Source organism: Microtus pennsylvanicus, chromosome 20, assembly GCF_037038515.1.
Source record: "Microtus pennsylvanicus isolate mMicPen1 chromosome 20, mMicPen1.hap1, whole genome shotgun sequence".
NCBI classification, from domain to species: Eukaryota; Metazoa; Chordata; class Mammalia; order Rodentia; family Cricetidae; genus Microtus; species Microtus pennsylvanicus.
In genome coordinates, this window is record NC_134598.1 from 12,060,851 (window position 1) to 12,077,749 (window position 16,899).

At 41.8% G+C, this 16,899-nt stretch overlaps 1 protein-coding gene across 1 annotated transcript; it reads left to right on the forward strand.

Moving 5' to 3' along the window:
- Positions 1 to 333: 333 nt before the first annotated feature.
- On the forward strand, positions 334 to 15,319 carry Cct2 (chaperonin containing TCP1 subunit 2). The gene is made up of 16 exons (XM_075954163.1): positions 334 to 509; positions 1,156 to 1,230; positions 1,328 to 1,393; positions 3,173 to 3,284; positions 3,813 to 3,889; positions 3,990 to 4,102; positions 5,096 to 5,298; positions 7,877 to 7,977; positions 8,175 to 8,302; positions 9,159 to 9,262; positions 10,328 to 10,447; positions 10,977 to 11,105; positions 11,278 to 11,381; positions 11,630 to 11,729; positions 13,957 to 14,098; positions 15,049 to 15,319. Exons 1-16 carry the CDS (start codon positions 507 to 509, stop codon positions 15,077 to 15,079), a joined length of 1,608 nt encoding a protein of 535 aa, XP_075810278.1. The 5' UTR covers positions 334 to 506; the 3' UTR covers positions 15,080 to 15,319.
- The last annotated feature ends 1,580 nt before the right edge of the window (positions 15,320 to 16,899 follow it).

Here is a 16,899-nt window from a genome sequence, read left to right on the forward strand (position 1 = left end):
AAATACAAAAAAAAAAAATAGTAAGACTATTACTTATTGGTATATTGGTAAATAGCTCTTCCAAGGGGGAAAAAAACACGAAAAAATGTGTGACTGCTTCCAGGGAGAGTAAATGATGTTGATTAGTGTGCAACACTTGAAATTGTACATCTGACCTCAAAAATATACTTAAGCAGGAACAACGTTTCTGTGGCAACCCGGGCGGTACACTGTCTCTTTGTCCTGGCGTTCTACTCAATCTAAAGCAGTCCGCCCCAGCCCCTCCCACATCCCAGTGACGCCTTCTGTGGGCGTGGCGAAAGCTTAGGCTCCGCCCCCTCAACGACGAGCGGCGCTTCTGGCACAGCCCACTACCGCGGGAGGCCGGCGGCTGTGCGGGCGGAAGCCTGCGCGCTCAGCCCCGCCCCCTGCGGTAGCGCGTGTCGTCACTTCCGCCTTCCTTTCTCCTGCGGTCTTCCCCGCGCGGCTCGCGAGGGATTATCGTCTGTGCTGAGTTCGTCGGAACCATGGTGAGCCTAGCTTCCGGCCCACGACCTGTGCTCCTGCCCGGGTCCCGCTGTGGCCGGTGCCCCCGCTGCTCCCCTTGTCTAACCGGGGTCTCAGGCTCCCTGCGGCCGTCCTCTGGGCCGCTCGCACATGGCCCGGGCCGGAGTGCGGCCTGCGTGCGATCCGCAGACCGAGCTCTCCACGGGGGGCGCGAAGGGAGGATGCGCCCTAAGCCAGCATCTCTTACTAAAATCGGGCTTCTTCGTGGTTAGGGGTTCCCGACGACCCCCGGGACTCACCCCAAACGAAGTTTCTAGCACTCTGGTCAGCCCCGCCCTCGGGGCGGGGCTTGAAGGGCGGGTGGCGGCGTAGGCCTGTGGAAGATGGAGGGTTTCGTGGTAGTTGGTGCCCCTGTTCCTCGGCCGCTGCCTGTCTCCGCCTTAATGTCGCCTTTCGTTTTGCCTAACACACTAGTCAGTTGATTTATTCCTGGCGCCCACCTCTAACTCTCGCTATTTAAATCAATTCCCACCCCCATGACGGACTCCAGAAATTATATTGTAAGTGAATTTTCCTTTAACTAATACACTTCCCAGTCTAGCGAGAGGCCCCAGAAACGTGTTAAAGAGTACAGGCATTGAAACGGAGTGTCTCGGTTTCCCCTTCCAGGCCTCCCTTTCCCTTGCACCTGTGAATATCTTCAAGGCTGGAGCTGATGAAGAGAGAGCCGAGACCGCGCGCCTGGTAAGCCTGGCCCGCCTTTTGTAAATGACAAAACTGTACTTTTCATGTTTTATCATTAGTAAGTCTTGACTGCCTTTTCTGGTTTTTCTCTTTTAAGTCATCCTTTATTGGTGCCATCGCCATTGGAGACTTGGTGAAGAGCACTTTGGGGCCGAAGGGCATGGTAAGAAAAAGCGGAAATTTTTAGAAGGCGTTTTTCTGTTTGTTTCTAGTTTTCTTTGCTTTCCCGAGATGTGGTCTTGTGTTGAGGTGGCTGGCCAAAAAAATAAATAAATAAAATAAAAGTTTTAAAAATTGTTTAAAGCCTTTAGCATAAATGTAGTTAGTAACACTTTTTTTTTATGTTTTGCAGTCCAGAACATTACATTATAAAAAGTCCTCGTCCTGTATCACCATCCCCAATCGTGACTCTCCGGTGGCAATAAGCGTCACCATTTAGATGCAAAACCTGCTTCTATTTTCTGATCATTTATGGACAAGTTTGTCCTAGATTTTCGAAACACATTTTTAAAATAGCAGATGCTGTTTTTGTTTATCTGCGTGTGCTCTTGGTGTGTGCTTGCTTTTTAGTGTCCTGTTTTAAATTTCAAGAGTTTGTTCTTTTTTTTCACACATAAACTTTTTTTTTTTTTGATTTTTCGAGACAGGGTTTCTCTGTGGCTTTGGAGCATAAACTATTTTTATAGCCTTACCTGTCCTCCCACCCACAAACAATCCCTTAAAATGTTCTCTTTTCTGCTTCAGCCCTCTGCCTCTCAGACCTTTACAAACCTATTCATCCTCACTGTTCCAAAACACATAGACACTGCCTAAGGCTGACCTTTGCCCCTGTCGCTTAGGCTTCTTCAGAACTCTGTATAGTACCGTTCACGGCTGACCACGTCTGCGCTGTTGCCTTCTAACAAACTCTGGGATCCACGCCTAACTTCCAAAGGACTCGCCTGTCCTTTCCGCTGTCTCAGGCTTTATCTCACCAAACTTCTCGTTGAAAGCTCATCCATCCTTCACATTCCTTTTCCGCCCTCCCCTTACTTAGTCCCTCCATACTTCCTTACGCTTTGCCCTCACATTCTCCATTCTGCCCCAGATCCACCAGAAAAACTTTGAAAGACGTCCTCCCTCCATCCCTCATACAGAAGTGGGTTCTCTAGCTGCTTCTGCCTACACTTACAGGGATGGCAGCTCCTGTCATCCCCTCCAGTTCCTGTTCTCTCAGGATCACTTATTCCACATAAATCTTATCTCTTTTCTCACACTCCTACTTTTCCTCTGCCCAAGTGATTGCTGAATACCTACTGCCAACTGACTCCACTAAATTCACCAACTGTCCAGATATCCTTAGATATCGGACACTCTGAACAAATCCTACATTGCCAATTACAAGACATAACTAAACCCTAGCCATTTCTTCTTTCTGACTCTCCCTTTCTGTCTCTCCCTCCCTCTCTCCCCCGCCCCCCCATCCCTCTCTGGTCAGGGTCACTCAGCAAACTCAGCTTCCCTGGTAACCTCCTTCAGGGCCTCCACTGCTTTCTTTGAGCCTGTCCTCAGCACCCTATGTTAGTCGAACTTCCTCTGGGGGCCGATAACCCAGTTGCCGATTTTTTTTTTAACTGATCTTTTAGTTAGCATAAGAATATGTTGTATTCCTTTGACCACAGTATCATATTCTGGGGTTTGCTTTTAACTTTGTTCCTGGACATTTGTTTCCATCGTTGTCTGTCGTGGTGCTGTGACAGAGCTAGTTTGTGTTACCTGTACCTCTAAGTTCCTGAGCAAACATTGAGGTTTGGTTGTAGGATACGTGCATTGAAAACACTTGGTGGCCAAATAACCATCCAGAGTGTTACCGTGTGAGCAGTGGACAGCTGAGTGCATTTACTGACTCCAGGTATTTTTCAAGTACTTAACTTCAGTTTGACACAAACACATTTCCTTTCAGGACAAAATTCTTCTAAGCAGTGGACGAGATGCCTCGCTAATGGTAACCAATGATGGTGCCACCATTCTAAAAAACATTGGTGTTGACAATCCAGCAGCCAAAGTTTTAGTTGGTGAGTCTCTAGATCTAAACTGTTCAAATGATAGCCATCATTTGCCATTACTAAAATGAATTTCAGAAGTATCAACCATTTGCAGCTGCTACAGCCACTAACTAGGTAGTTTTTAAATGATAAAAGTCGTTTGTCTAAATTGTGAAGTCCAAGACCAGTGGGCCCTGTCAGTGAGATGCTTGCTGTCATAATAGGGGTGAGACAGAAAGATAAGGGATTAAGTTTCCATGAAGTTGGGGAGGACATACTCAAGCTATAGTATTTGAAACTTCAAGGTCTCCCAAACTTAGTCAGGTATGGAGCAACCTATAAGTGGGGTTTAGATTTGTTGTGAATGTTTTAAAAGAATTTAGGGAGAGGCAGGCGGATCTCTGTGAGTTCGAGACCAGCCTGGTCTACAGAGCTAGTTCCAGGACAGGAACCAAAACCACAGGGAAACTGTTTTGAAAAACCAAAAAAATAAATAAATAAAAATAAATAAATAAAAGAATTTAGGGATGTGGAGAAATAATTTTATTCTTTTCCTAGATATGTCCAGGGTTCAAGATGACGAAGTTGGTGATGGCACTACCTCTGTTACTGTTCTAGCAGCAGAACTCCTCCGGGTGAGAACCATTCGATACTTCCTCATTATTTGACTGACTTTGAGCAGTTGAAGTGATCCAATCCTTTATTACTTTTATTTGTATACTTTTTTTTTGACAGGAAGCAGAATCTTTAATTGCAAAAAAGATCCATCCACAGACCATCATCGCAGGCTGGAGAGAAGCCACCAAGGCTGCCCGAGATGCCCTGTTGACCTCTGCTGTTGATCATGGGTGGGTACACCAAGATCCTGCTGGGAAAGTCTGATCTAGAGGACGAGGAGAAGCATACACGAGTGTGCCTAGATGACCTTCATAATCTCCGCCAGCACTGATTGAAACTGATTCTTCACCTCAGCCTTCTCTGCTCTAGTCTTGCTGTGTAACTCTCTTGAGCCTCATACAGAGATCCACCTGCCTCTGTCTCCGGAGTGCTGGGATTACAGGCGTGTGCTTCCGTGCATGGTTTTCAATCTCTTGAACTGGGTAATAACGTGTGTTTCTGAAGGGTGATTTCCTTATACTCTCTGCCCTTGGAGAAATGTCTTTTTGAAAAGTTTTAGCTTTTTAATGTGGGAAATTTGTTGCCCAGGAAATATTTCTGGAAGTGGAATTGCTGAGTCCAAACATGTATACGTTTTAGTTTACTCTTATGTATATTACCAAATCTCCAGAAACGATTTCTTCTTTTGTTTTGTCAAGACTGGGTTTCTCCATGTGGCTTTGGAGCCTGTCCTGGAACTTGCTCTGTAGACCAGGCTGGCCTTGGACTCAGAGATTCGCCTGCCTCTGCCTCCTGAGTGCTGGGATTAAAGATGGGCGCCACCACTGCCCAGCCAGAAACGATCTCTGTTTGTGCTGAGTATGTCACACATGGTTGTTTCCCCACATTCTTGACAACGATTTCTGTTTGTGCTGAGTATGTCGCACATGGTTGTTTCCCACATTCTTGACAACGATTTCTGTTTGTGCTGAGTATGTCACACATGGTTGTTTCCCCACATTCTTGACAACATGCGATAGTCTTGCTTACTTATGCTTTTCACCCTGTTGGCAGTTTGATGGGAAACATGGTGTCCCGTTTATTTACATGTTTCCTGATTTTGCTTACATTAGAAGTCTGGTTAGAGTCGAGTACTTAGGTAAATTTTGAAAATTAAACTATGCTTAATATGTTTGAATAATTTCAATAACAGGTGGGCTTTCTTTTTTGATTGGTTCCATTAGTTCTGATGAAGTCAGATTCCGGCAAGATTTAATGAATATTGCAGGAACGACATTATCCTCAAAACTCCTTACTCATCACAAGGACCACTTTACTCAATTAGCTGTAGAAGCTGTTCTCAGACTGAAGGGTTCTGGTAATCTGGAGGCCATTCATGTCATCAAGAAACTAGGTGGGAGTCTGGCAGACTCCTATTTAGATGAAGGTATGTATGTGTACCAAATACGGAAAAGATTTGGTCGGCTCCCATCCATCCCTGCTTAAAAGTTTGTCTTTAAGAACCATTCACGTTGCAACTGTTGTTGGCATTTTAATCAATTGGTAGTGTTGATAGTATTCTTCATCTTCCACAAGTTATCAGCAGCATCTTAGCTTCAAGCACAGTCTGGATAAGTCAAATCATTTAATTAGCAGGCTGTTGATAAAAGGGTTTTGTTTAACTTTTATGACTTTTGTGTGGCATTTATTTTTTTTATTGAAAGTTTTTAGACATACATATAAGCCTTTTACTTAGATGTATGTGCACCACATGCATGACTGGTGCCCATGAGGTCAGAAGGCACCAGACTCCCTGGAACTGGAGTAAAGACGGCTGTGCACCTCGGTTTGAGTACTGAGAACCAAATCCAGGTCTGCAGCAAGAGCAGCAAGTGCTCTTTAACTGCTGAGCCATCTCTGCAGACCTTGCTACTTATATTTTTGTTTGTTTATTTTTAGGTTTTTCAAGACTGGGTTTTTCTGTGTAGCCTTGACTGTCCTGGGACTCCCTGTATGGACCTGGCTGGCCTCAAACCAAGAGATTCTTGAACCTCTGCCTCCCAAGTGCTGGAATTAAAGGAGTGCACCACCACCGCCCAGCTTTGTTGCTTGGTGGTTTTTGGTTTTTCGAGATTGTTTCTCTATGTAAACAGCCCTAGCTGTCCTGGAACTAGCTCTGTAGACCAGTCTGACCAAACTCACAAAGATCCGCCTGCGTGCCTGCCTCTGCCTCTCTAATGCTGGGATTAAAGGCATGTGCCACCATAACCAACTTGTTACTTGTATTTAAAGATAGTCTTTTGTAGCCTTTGATTGCCTTGAACTTGCTGTTCCTTCTGCCCTTGTCTCCCAAACTTTACTGATTTGTGCAGTGTGGGGATCCATCTAGATAGGACTTCGTGAGTGCTAAGTGAGCACTCTTAACTGAACTACATTACATCATTAGCCCTAGAAAACGTTTTGTTTATGAGATTGTTTTTAGTCATGTGCTTGTTTGTGTCTGACTGTATGGGTGTGCATGTCAGTAGCCAGAGGTGGTAGCTCTGCTCAAGGTGTAGTTACAGACTGGTGTGAGCAACACGCAGGTTCTCTGTAACAGTAAGAAGTGCTCTTCATGTCTGAGCTCTCAGCTCATTCTGTTTTAAGAAAAAATGTTTTCAAAGTTTCTTTAACTGACAAATAATTGTATATAGTTAATATATAGGACTGTAGTTTTTGAGGACTAAGTCTTGGGAGATGCTTTTTTTCTTAATAGTGTGGTTTGCAGGGCATAGGTTTTCCAGTGTCTTGACTTTATATTTACTTTCAAAAGGACCACGGACTGTGTAGGCATTGTCTTAAAAGGAGTAAGAAGAGTCAAGCTGTGCTTTGAAGCTACACGTGATTTGAAATCCTGGTTTTGCTGTGTGTTTTATGCCATTTGTTTATGCAGTTCTGAAAATGTTTTGGTTACATTGATATTCGGGGGCTTTGTAATGTTTCTAATGGTCTGGCAGGTGGGGGGGAAATCTTATAACAGAGAGAGTCGCTTGATGCTCCCCATCCTTATATATGTGCTCTGTGCCAGGAATTGTAATTGGAACTTTAATCCTTTAGTTCTTGTAGTGATGATCTGCTTAGGACAAGATTAATCTGAATAGATCAGAAAGCACAGGTTGGAATTAATGAGCTAAGTTTATGTGTCTGAAAGAAGCCTATGAAGATGGTCAATGTTATTAGGTCATATGATGGCATCCAGTCAACACACTAGGCTGGTAATCAGCATCTACCTCTAGTCACACATGCTTTGTCTGTATTTCTGTTTTACTACTACGTAGAGTTTTCTTGACTGTCCCGGCCTCTGCCTCCCTAGTTTGAGATTAAAAGCCCATACCACTATGCTGGGCTAGATGGAGTTCTTTTGAAAGGCATAGCACTATCCTTTGATTTCCACTCTTGACTGCTTATTTTGTCTTGTTGGTTTTAAGCTAGTAAAAATGCACTTAAATTTTTTACATTATAGTCAGTGGACTCTGGTCTGTTGTATGAATATGAAACAAAAATGTCCTGGTCGTGCGTTTTGTTTCTCTGCTAATGCTGTAGTATTCCCTTGTGTGTATTCTCATTTAACGTTACTTATATACTTCATTATTAATGTGTATGAGTGTTTTGCCTACATTAATATCAGTACCGTGTGTGTGCCAAGTGCCTTTGGAGGTCAGTGCATTGGATCCCCTGAAACTGGAGTTTTGGATGGTAGTGAGCCACCTTGTGGGTGCTGGGAATTGAACCCAGGTACCCTGCAAAAGCCAGCAGGTACTCTTAAGTTATCTCTCCAGACCCTTGCATTCTGCTTTTAAATTTATTTTAAATAATGAGTTGATGTTTATGACCACTGCTATAATGGAATGCTTTTAAGATTCTGGGAACATGTACATTGAACTTTAAATGCATTATTTGAATCACTAATTTAGTAATACAGACAACTTTGCAGGTTTACAAGTATATCCTTAAAGTATTTATTACTATTTTTATGTTTGTTGTAGGTTTTCTATTGGATAAAAAAATTGGAGTAAATCAACCAAAGAGAATTGAAAATGCTAAAATTCTTATTGCAAATACTGGAATGGATACAGACAAAATAAAAGTATGTTGCTATATTTCCTGAAATTCTATTGCTGGTTGCTGTTAACTTAGGAGTCGGTTACATTAAACAGCTTAGAATCTTTAAAATATTACACCCATATATACTTTGATATGTGTGTTCATAAAAATGATACACTGTGTTACTGGAACGTGAAAAAGGAGTGAAACTTAACTCTGTCTTTATGTCTTTCATCTTAGATATTTGGCTCTCGGGTAAGAGTTGATTCCACAGCAAAGGTTGCAGAAATAGAACATGCAGAAAAGGAAAAGATGAAGGAGAAAGTTGAACGTATTCTTAAGCATGGAATAAATTGTTTCATTAACAGGTCTGTGTTTGCTTGTGCTGTTTTTAACAAGCTCTTATCTTGTTCATGAAAATTATATTTTCTATTAAATTACTTAATGTTAGAAACTGCTGTGTATGGCTTACGTACAGTTACAGATTGTTGCGATTCAAGCCCTCAGCTTAGACATACATACACTTAATAGACTGTTAGATTAAAGGCAAGTCTACATGTTCTAAGATTCCTCAGTCCCCCTTGCTGCTCTCAGTATTTTATTGTACTGTACTCAATTTTCATGTGATGATAAAAGGATTCAGTGCTTGATGTGGTAGATGAAGTGAGGCTGATTTGATTGGGTATTGTCATTTAATAAAAGGTTATGGTAGTGTTGAATACTCGCAGTGCGGTAACGTCGATCTTCTAATGTAGAGGGTCACTAAGTGACTAGCTGGCAGAAGAACATACCATTGTGGGTTCATGAGACAGGGCTGATGAGTCATACACTTGTGGGACAGAGTAGAGCAGTGTCAGATTTCTTCCGGATACTCAGGATAGGGAATGATGTAAATATGTAAAATATTTGGAATTTCTGATTTCAGTTGACTTTAGCTGGAACCTGATAAACGAATCTCTTAAGGGAAGACTCCTAGGTAGAAATAATTTTATTGAAGATTTTTTTTTAGCATTTCATTGCTGTAGATGACTGATTTTGGGTTGTTTTCGTTTTTAATTTCTGCTTTGCTTATGCTGTGTGGTCAGAGGACAATTTGTGGGAGTGTGTTCTCTCCTATCACATGAGACTCAAGTGTTGAATATAGATCATCAGGCTGTTCTGTTTTGTGTTTTTTTTAACTTCTGGTGAAGTTTGAGCAGAGTGTTCTGTGTATTTCATCTGCAGACAGCTAATTTATAATTATCCTGAACACCTCTTCGGTGCTGCGGGGGTCATGGCTATTGAGCATGCAGATTTTGCAGGTGTGGAACGCCTAGCTCTTGTCACAGGTAAGGAAAAAGACATTAGTTTTTAGTAAGTATAATTACCATTCTTGTATTTATTGAGCATTACTGTGCAATGCATTGTTGAGAATAAGAAACTCTTAAAGAATAAGACTATATACTAAAGGGGAGGGAAGTCTATACACCCACACACACTCTGAATTATACCTTTAATTTAGTTATATTTGTTTGAAGAATTGTGCTGCCATTGCTTGCATGTGGAGATCAGATGACAACTTTATAGAGCTGACTCTCCCCTCTTAACCATGTGAATCTTAATGGCAAGTGCCTTTACCTACTGTCTTGCTGGCTGGTCCCATTATTATAACTGTAGGTAGTTTTCTCTTAGAAATGCTTGGTACTCAAAAGCTTCTCAGATTCTGGATTTTCGGGGATGTGAATGAAATATTTGATCATGCATAGTGAGATAACTTGGAATAAGACCCAAGTCTAAACATGGAATTCATTTTTATTAGATACAAATGCCTCAAACAGTGAAGATATTTTCAACAGGAGTTTTGGCCAACTTGCATTTTCACTGGTCCATTGCATTGACTCAGGATTTTCTACTTCTGTCATTTTCATTTTTTAAAAGTTGCACATTTATGTTTCAGTTTACGAATGTTTAAGGTGTGTACTAATTTATATATGTGCAAGCCATGGTTAGAGAGTTCTTTTTGTTGTGGTGTTTGAAGACTAGTTCTTTCTCACAAATATAAAGACTTCACTTTCTAGGAATATTCTAAACAAATTCATACGTAAAAGAGGTGTCTTGAGTCTTAACCAGTCTGTCTGTTTTGCTGAATATTTAAACTCTGCCCTGTGTGAGGTAAAGTTACAGTGACCGTTACTGAAGACTGTGCCTTTCAGGGTGAGGGATGTATGTGCCTTGTGCTTTAATTTAAACATAGCTTTTCTGAGTTTTTAACTTTCTGAATGGTAAAAATGTTTAAATAGGTGAATCAGTCCAGTAACAGCCTCAGACTCTCAGAGATCCGCCTGCTTCTGCCTTCCTGGGGCTGGAATTAAAGGTGTGCAACACCATGCCCTGTAATGTGTTTCTTTTCGTAGGTGGTGAGATTGCCTCCACCTTTGATCACCCAGAGCTGGTGAAGCTTGGAAGCTGCAAACTAATCGAAGAAGTCATGATTGGAGAAGACAAACTTATCCACTTTTCTGGGGTTGCCCTTGGTAAGTTGACTGACTGTAAATTTTGGCATCTTGAAGCAAAAGAAAGGTTACTGTGGTACTAAAATGCCTTCTATAGGCTGGTGAGATGGCTGTGAGTGAAGGTGTGTGATGACCTCATTCCTTCCCTGGAACCCACATGGTAGGAGAGAACCAATTTCCACCTGAGTACCATGCACACATGCACCTCCCACACATACATACACACAAAGATTAATAATTGAGGTACATATGTGTTATAAGGACAAATATAAAATAAATTTTGAGAGGGCCTATTTTATGTTTTGTTCCAGTGTCTCAAAGTCTTAAGTTGATACTTGCTGTGCCTTTTTGAAATGTGTACATTTAGTAGATTTTTCTTGGTAACTTAGGACTCTTATGAACATGGGTTTTTGCAGAGAAAGCCTTGCATGGTGGAAGACATCAGCTACCAAAACCCATAGTCATCACTTCCATAAATAATGGAATGCAAATGGTTATGTGGTCTGTGACTAGGTGGTAAATGACTTCTGAATGTTATATTTAATGTTAGGTGAGGCTTGTACCATTGTACTTCGTGGTGCCACTCAGCAAATTTTGGATGAAGCGGAGAGGTCTTTGCATGATGCCCTTTGTGTTCTTGCCCAAACTGTGAAAGATCCTAGGACAGTGTTTGGAGGAGGTGAGTGTTTGGTTCCTTGATGTGTAATGTGGCTTACAAATGCATGTATTGGCTTTTGTAGAAACCAATCATGTTAGCCTTTGATTTTAAAATGACAGATCTTAGGGAAGTCAGTAATTCATAGTTCTGGAGATAGACCACATAATAGTAGTTTTTGGATTTTAATTTATAGGTTGTTCTGAGATGGTGATGGCTCATGCTGTGGCAAAACTTGCCAGTAAAACACCAGGAAAAGAAGCTGTAGCAATGGAGTCTTTTGCTAAAGCCTTGAGAATGGTAACTATGAAAAGGGATCTAAACATAATTTTCATGGAGTTGATTATTTTAAACTGAGTATATATTCTGCCCTAGACAAAAAGATGACATTTTCCTTGCTTTTTGCAAAACTGGTCATTCACAGTGTTGTATATTTTGATTGTACATTTTATGCTCGATTACGAACAGTTATTAAGAAAGAGATAGCCAGTTATGGTATATTCATCCAGACAATAACTAGTCCTTGGTGGTTATTTTCATTGTTGTAGCTGCCAACCATCATAGCTGACAATGCAGGCTACGACAGTGCAGATCTGGTGGCACAGCTCCGAGCTGCTCACAGTGAAGGCCGAATAACTGCTGGGCTGGGTAAGAAGTCGAGTGGACTTTTGTAATCACTGTTAAAAGTAATTTTCTTCAATTAAAGAAAATGTTTATACACACAAATCATACATATGAAATGCACTTGGTCATATTCCCTTCCCTTTGTTCTCTTAACACCTTAGCTCTTCCACTGAACCCACGTTTCCAAAGCCCTTTCCCCGCTTACGTGGATGGAGGGTTATTTACTTGCATAAAGGCACCTTATTGGAGACTACCCTGAAGAATATAACTTGTCCTTCTCCGGCAGCCATTAGCAGCCTATAGGGATGGAGTATTAGCAGTTGTGCGCACTGGCCGTGTCACAGCACTCCTCAGTCCCCGTGACTCTTACACGTTCTACCCTGGTCTGTGGTGCTCAGACCTGCATGGTCAGTTCAGGCCAAGCACTCAGCAGGCATCGTTTCTGTACCTTCACCAGTAGTGAGTCTCTGCTAACTGGCATCCACCGCACACCGAAGCTTTTCTGAGTAAGGCTGCAGGCAGCACTAATCCGTACATACAAACAAATGTGTAGAAGGCAATTGGACATAGTGTTTGTTCAACAAGGCAACAGTAGTCAGTTCCCTCATCATTCGTTCAATAGGATTTTTTCTTTTCTTGTTTGTCTGTGTGTGTATCTGTGTTTTTACAGTTCTTATGCTAACTGTACCAAAGGTGGCAATGCTAATTTTTATAATTAATGTTTTAATTTTGTTCTTTTTTTATTTTTATTTATTTATTTATTTTTGGTTTTTCGAGACAGGGTTTCTCTGTGGCTTTGGAGCCTGTCCTGGCACTAGCTCTTGTAGACCAGGCTGGTCTCGAACTCACAGAGATCTGCCTGCCTCTGCCTCCCGAGTGCTGGGATTAAAGGCGTGCACCACCACCACCCGGCTTAATGTTTTAATTTTGTTTTCATGACATTGCTGTAAGAGGTATAAAACTACTCAAAAGATTTAGAGTTTGGTATTAGGACATGTGAGTAGAGCTTATATTCTTAAGTGTAAACTCTTAGAACACAGTGTTAGTTTCTAATTTCATAACAATCCGGCGCAGTTTTGAATGTAAATCTCTATATAAATAAAGTATTTAACAAGCTAACACATGTGGGCCTGGTGCCTGTAGAAGCCCTTGGAAGCCAAAAGGCATGAGATACCCTGCAGCTGGAGACTGTTGTGAACCTTAACGTGGGTGCTGGGAATCAAACCAGGCTCCTTTGGAAGAGCAGTTAGTGTTCTTTAACAGCAGAGCCATCTCTCCTGTTCCCCTTTTTGTTGAGTGGTTTCACTGTGTTGCCTTCTCTAGCTGGACTTTGTTGTGTAGACCAGGCCAGTATCTACCTTCCAGCTCAGTTCCACCTTCCTCCCACGTGCTGGGATTAAAGGGTGTATATCCACAGTACTAGATATAGAGGTCAGGACAACTTGAAGAAGTTGGCTTTCGGTCCTGAGGCTCAAACTCAGGGTGATAATGCGGGACCATTACCTATTAAGCCATTTTACTAACTGTCCCTGTAAAAGTTTTTGTTTGATATCATTGCCCTCTGTTAATATAGATCATTAGTATTGACTTCCTGCACCCCCAGTGTTGGGTATTTGTGTGTATGTGTTTTAAATACATATGTACCCATGGACACATTAGAAGAAGATGTAGGATACCTACCTCTGTTGTTTTCTACCTTGAGTCAGGGTCTCACTGAAGTTTTCCATTTTTGCTAGACTGAATGGTCAGGAAGACAACATTGCGTCTCTTCCCCCCTTTCCTCCCAGTCCTGGTTTTAGAGGCACCTGGCAGCTGTGCCCAGATGTTCTGTGTGCATGTTGGGGATTCAAACTCAGATCCTTAGTTTTTCAGTGTGCAAACATTCACCCACTGAATCATATCCTTAGCACAATTAAAAACTTTTAGGTGTGGTGTGTGTGTTACGGGAGTGTATATACATGCACCCTGAGAGAACAGAAGAGGTTGGGAGCTGCCCAACATGAGTGATGGGAACTGAATTCAGGCCGTTTTCAAGAACAGCAATTGCTCTTAACCACTGAGTAATTTGATCCAGCCCCTATAATTTAAAAAAAAAACACACACACACATTTTTGAAGGTTTTCTTTGAATGCTTTTATATCTGCTAACTATGCCAGGTAGTTGGGTACAGTAACAGGCTTAGTTTTGTTACAAGTTATTAGAGACGATTTAATACCTTATTTGTTAAACAGTTACTGTGATATTTTTTCAGATATGAAGGAAGGTACCATCGGAGACATGGCAGTACTGGGTATAACAGAGAGCTTCCAAGTGAAGCGACAGGTTCTTTTGAGTGCAGCTGAAGCAGCAGAGGTGATTCTCCGTGTGGACAACATCATCAAAGCAGCACCGAGGTACAAGAGCCCTTGGCATCATTAGGAAAGCTTGTGTGAGACAAAATCAGGGAGCATTATTTACTTGATAACCACATTTAAAGGAACTGTCAATTTTTAGTAGAGTATTGTGCAAATTATCTAAAATATGGGATCACAGGAACTAGGCATGGACAGCCAGGGACACAAGGGGATTGGAAGTCACAGAGCAGCCAGGCTTGTGAAGGTATCAGGGAGCTGTGGCTGCCTGGTGTCCTTTTACCAGGGTGAGGTCATGTTGCTTGCTTTCCTGGATGCACTTCCGTGTAGATGCATGTGGGTGGTTCTGGTTTTAGAGGTGTATAACCTGGGCTGGATTCGGATTTAGAATGCGCTTCCCTGAGCTTTACATGCTGAGATTATAGGTGGTTGCCCCCACGTGGCTCACACAGGCATTCTCAAACACCCACCTCCTTTACAGGGCCATACTCTAGAAACTTTCACATGAAGTGCATCTGTCTGTTTTGCATTGCTCTGTCAAAAATCTGATGGGAGGTTTGAAGGATTTATTTGAGTTCACAAATTTAGAAGTTTCAGTTCTTACTTAACTGGTTCTGTTGCTCTTGGGTGGGAGGAGAGGAATGCCAAGTAAACATGTGGCCAAGATGCCAGGTGAACGGAATACTTAGGAAGAAGAACAATCTGCCAAAATGACAATAGGTCAAGGAACAGTAACTCTTTAAAAACTGGTCTACATAGCAAGTTTGAGGACAGTCAGAGCTATTACAAAAAAAAGAAAAGAAAGCAAAACTAGATTAATCATATTTGGAGAGTGAATGCTTATTAAGTTGGAGGTCAAGTCCCTGTGGGAAATGGAGCTGTAATGATTTTAGTAAACAAAGGTTCTAGCTCTATTTGTGTCAGTGGAAAACTAGTTAAAACCATACTTTTCATCTTTACTTTTCTTATTTGTATGATTTTTTTCCTTATAGGAAACGTGTCCCTGATCACCACCCCTGCTAAGCGTTCCCATTGGCTGTTGATCTCTGGACCAGTCCGTAGCAGAATTGTATTTGAAAGACTCAACCTTTTAAAGAAGACTGTGGAATCGATGTGTCCGTGATAGTTTGAATATTTAGCTGACCTTTTGTTTAAACATGGGTCTAATTTATTTGCTATTTCATATTGCATACAATTCAGTTGACTTACAAGTTCATTTCTCATAGTGTGTATTAAAATAAAAATCCAGTTATTAACTCTTAATGTCTTACAGATCTGTATATATTCTGCTGGAAATCTACTTAAAAGAAATGACTGTATTTCAGTGTGGAGCTGTTTCAGCTTAATCAATTATTGACCTATTCTTTTATGAAGTAATTATTTTGATTATGCCCCCGTCAGATTTAAACATGGATACATTAGTCTTTTGGCTTTGTGGAGGGGGCCATGTATATACTCAGTCATGTATAGCTTTTTTTACTGCATATTAATTTGGAGTGGAAGTGCCATAAGGTATAGTACCGATTTAATTCTATGTAAGGACCCTTTCTTACTTATATTAGATAAACATTTCAGTTCCTGTTCAAGTTTGAAAAAGTCCTATTTAACTGTCCGCCTCTCTGATACTTTAATAGGCTAACATTCTCTTAGATAATGGGTTCAATTAAACTTCATTATGGTTTTGTTAGGGTTTTTGTTTTGATAGAGAAAGGAAATAAGCATAGATATGTACTGAGTTTAATTTAAGTTTGACTTACAGATAAGTTAATATATTGCAGCATCCACAGAATTTAAGAAAGCTCAGAAGCAGGGCTGGAGAGAGGGCTCAGCAATTAAGAGGACTGGCTGCACTTCCAGAGGACCTGGGTTCAATTCCCAGCACCCACATGGTGGTCCACAGCCATCTGCAGTGACGGCTGATGCCCTCTTCCACCATAAAAGCATACATGCAGATAGCACTCATACATAAATAAAACTTTTTTTAAAAAAGCTAAAAAGCAAGAAACTTAACTGGCTATCTCTGGCAGCCCCAGAATTGCCTCATAGAGAAGACAGGGCTTTCAGAGTTGGTACCAGAGGGCTAGAAGTGGCACAGTCAGTAAAGTGCTTGTCTGCGGGGTCCCTGGGGTTAGCTGGTCATAGCTAGCCTGTTCCATAGGTGGGCTTCAGGTTCAGTCAGAGACCCCCATGTAGAGTGGAGCGTCCTAGATGAAGGCATCTGATGTCAGCCTGTGCATACAGATACACAGAAAGTACCTGTTTTGGAGGCGGGGTTATGTGCATGAATGTTGCTTATGTATGTGTGTGTCACATGCATGCCTGATGCCTCAGGAGGTCAGAAGAGGGCATGAGATTCGCTGAAACTGCTAAGTGGTTGTCAAGCACTGTGGGTGCTGGGACCTGAACCCCGGGTTCTCTGCAGGAGCCCTTGGTCACTTAGTCATCTCCAGCTCCTGTGTCTGTATGTTAATACCTGGAGTCTGTTAGGGGCTGACAGGATGGTTCAGTGAGCAAAGGTGCTTGCTGTCACGCTGAAGGACCTCAGTTTAATTCCTGGAGCCCTCATGGCAGAAGGAGAGGACCAAGTCCTCTGGCCTCCATGTGTGAGTGGTACCCAGCCCCAAATAAATAAATAGGCACATCAAAGAGTTGTTAATGATTAATATCACTGCATAGAAAATAGTAAAAGTTTAGAACCCAATAAGACCACACTGACTTACCTTGTGTGGTGGACTCAATTCCATGAGGACTGAACTAATGGTTTCACACAGGTGCCAGCAGGATGTGGGGAGAGACCTCTGTTCTCTTCCCAGGCATCCAGCATCTTCAACTCTGCGAGATGT

Coding starts and splice junctions, on each gene's coding strand:
- Cct2 (XM_075954163.1), top strand. Junction 1,394..3,172: donor CTTTGGGGCCGAAGGGCATG/GTAAGAAAAAGC, acceptor ATTTCCTTTCAG/GACAAAATTCTTCTAAGCAG. Junction 7,978..8,174: donor TGGATACAGACAAAATAAAA/GTATGTTGCTAT, acceptor CTTTCATCTTAG/ATATTTGGCTCTCGGGTAAG.